Source organism: Prosopis cineraria, unplaced genomic scaffold, assembly GCF_029017545.1.
Source record: "Prosopis cineraria cultivar Desert tree isolate PC_DT_omini unplaced genomic scaffold, ASM2901754v1 PC11, whole genome shotgun sequence".
Lineage (NCBI taxonomy): Eukaryota > Viridiplantae > Streptophyta > Magnoliopsida > Fabales > Fabaceae > Prosopis > Prosopis cineraria.
Window position 1 is genome coordinate 35,497,123 of NW_026555342.1, and position 1,973 is coordinate 35,499,095.

At 38.0% G+C, this 1,973-nt stretch overlaps 1 protein-coding gene across 1 annotated transcript; it reads left to right on the top strand.

The window, feature by feature from the left end:
* Positions 1–378: 378 nt before the first annotated feature.
* LOC129286492 (arogenate dehydratase/prephenate dehydratase 6, chloroplastic-like) lies at positions 379–1,563 on the top strand. Its single transcript, XM_054922449.1, has one exon. The coding sequence runs from the start codon at positions 379–381 to the stop codon at positions 1,561–1,563; it is 1,185 nt and encodes a 394-aa protein (XP_054778424.1).
* Positions 1,564–1,973: the final 410 nt, after the last annotated feature.

The window sequence follows — 1,973 nt, forward strand, 5'->3', positions numbered from 1 at the left end:
GAAACAGACAACAAAACATAAAAACTAAATAACAGCCAAAAAAAAAAAAAACACTATCCGAAATCTTGAAACTAATTCAGCACGATCAATTTCCAACAAGCGAACAATATGAATTGGGGTCAAACAACCCATAATTAGCGGGACACAATTCTTTTAATGAAGCCTTGACAATCCGTAATCCGTCACCAAATTAACTTCTCTCATCATGCTTATGGATTATATCTCTTTCACTTCTAACATTCTCTGCATTTATATCTAAGCTACGATCTCCATCCCTTTAACATTTAAAAAGAGAGCGTCTTTTTCTGCTTTCTTATTGCTTTCCTCCACCATCCTTCTTTTGATTTTATCTCAACTCTCTTCTCCCTACTTTGAGACATGCAGTCTCTCTTTGTACCCTTTTTCCATAATTATTCTCATAGCTTTCTAACCCTAACATGCCCCTCTGCTGATAATAATCACCTACCTTTCTCCCATCAATTTGATGTCAAATGTTGCTATGACTTCAAATTGCCCAAGTTCTGTGATAGAATTCGCTCATGTCACGTAGTCGATGGGAAGAGCTCCTCCAGTACCATTTTAACTAGCAAGCATCATCATATTCTTAAGCCTCTTACAATGACAAATCTCAATATGGATACAATCCATAATGACTCACCACAGCTACGTGTTGCTTATCAAGGTGTTCCTGGAGCCTACTCTAAAGCTGCAGCCAACAAGGCTTATCCTGATTGCAAGGCCATTCCATATGACCAATTTGAGGTGGCTTTCAAGGAAGTGGAGCAATGGAAAGTCGATCGAGCAATTATCCCTTTGGAAAACTCTCTCGGAGGTTCAATCCATCACAATTATGACCTTCTTTTCTACCATAATCTACACATCATTGGTGAGGTCTATCTTCCAGTCCATCATTGCCTTCTTGCTCTACCCGGAGTTCGAAAAGAGAACCTAACTCAAGTTATTTCACATCCACAAGCCCTTGCTCAATGTGAGCATACATTGAAGAACAAACTTGGCCTCAACGTGATATATGAGGCTATGGATAACACAGCTAATGCTGCAAAGTTTGTTGCCGCCAATAACCTCCGCAACACAGCAGCAATAGCTAGCTCACGAGCTGCGAAGCTATATGGATTACAAGTGATGGTACATGGGATTCAGGACAACCCAAAGAATGTGACCCGATTTGTAATTCTTGCTCGAGAACTGAAAATTCCTCATATAGACAAGCCATTCAAGACAAGCATTGTGATTGCACTTGACAAGGGAATGTCACTATTATTCAAGGTATTATCAGTATTTGCATTAATGAATATAAACTTGACAAAGATTGAGTTAAGGCCTTATCGAAATATTCCAATCAAGCTTAGAGCTGAAAGCAATAATGTGAGCAATACGAGTCATCACTTCAAGTACTTGTTGTACATTGATTTTGAAGCTTCCATAGCAGAGGTGAGAGCCCAAAATGCCTTAACAAAGGTGCAGGAGTTGACATCGTTCTTGAGGGTATTTGGTAGTTATCCCATGGATATGACTCCATTGAATCCAGCTTGTCATGCATGATAAAAGGAGTGGAGAAGAGCACATGCTTTTGGTAAGGTTGTTATAAAGACACATGGAAGTGAGTGGAGCAAGGTGGTTACACCATATTAAGAGAGTAAAGGCTTAATGGAAAGTGTGTGGAATTTATGATTGTGCTACTTCTCTCTATAATTTCTTTCCTTCCCTCTGTACTCTTTCTTGTGATCCCTTTTCCCGCTATACCCTTTTATGTTTGAACTTTTCCTCTGTAATTAAACTTTGAGCTAAATGATACCTTGAACATGAATATTTTATCTGCTCATATTATATCTTTACTTTATGTGCATTATGCTAATATTAATTTTTCCTTACCATACACATAATTATTTTTACTCCTTTCACTATAAATCATGCAATAAGTCTCTTTTCTTTTCTCTTGATAATTTCTTGAC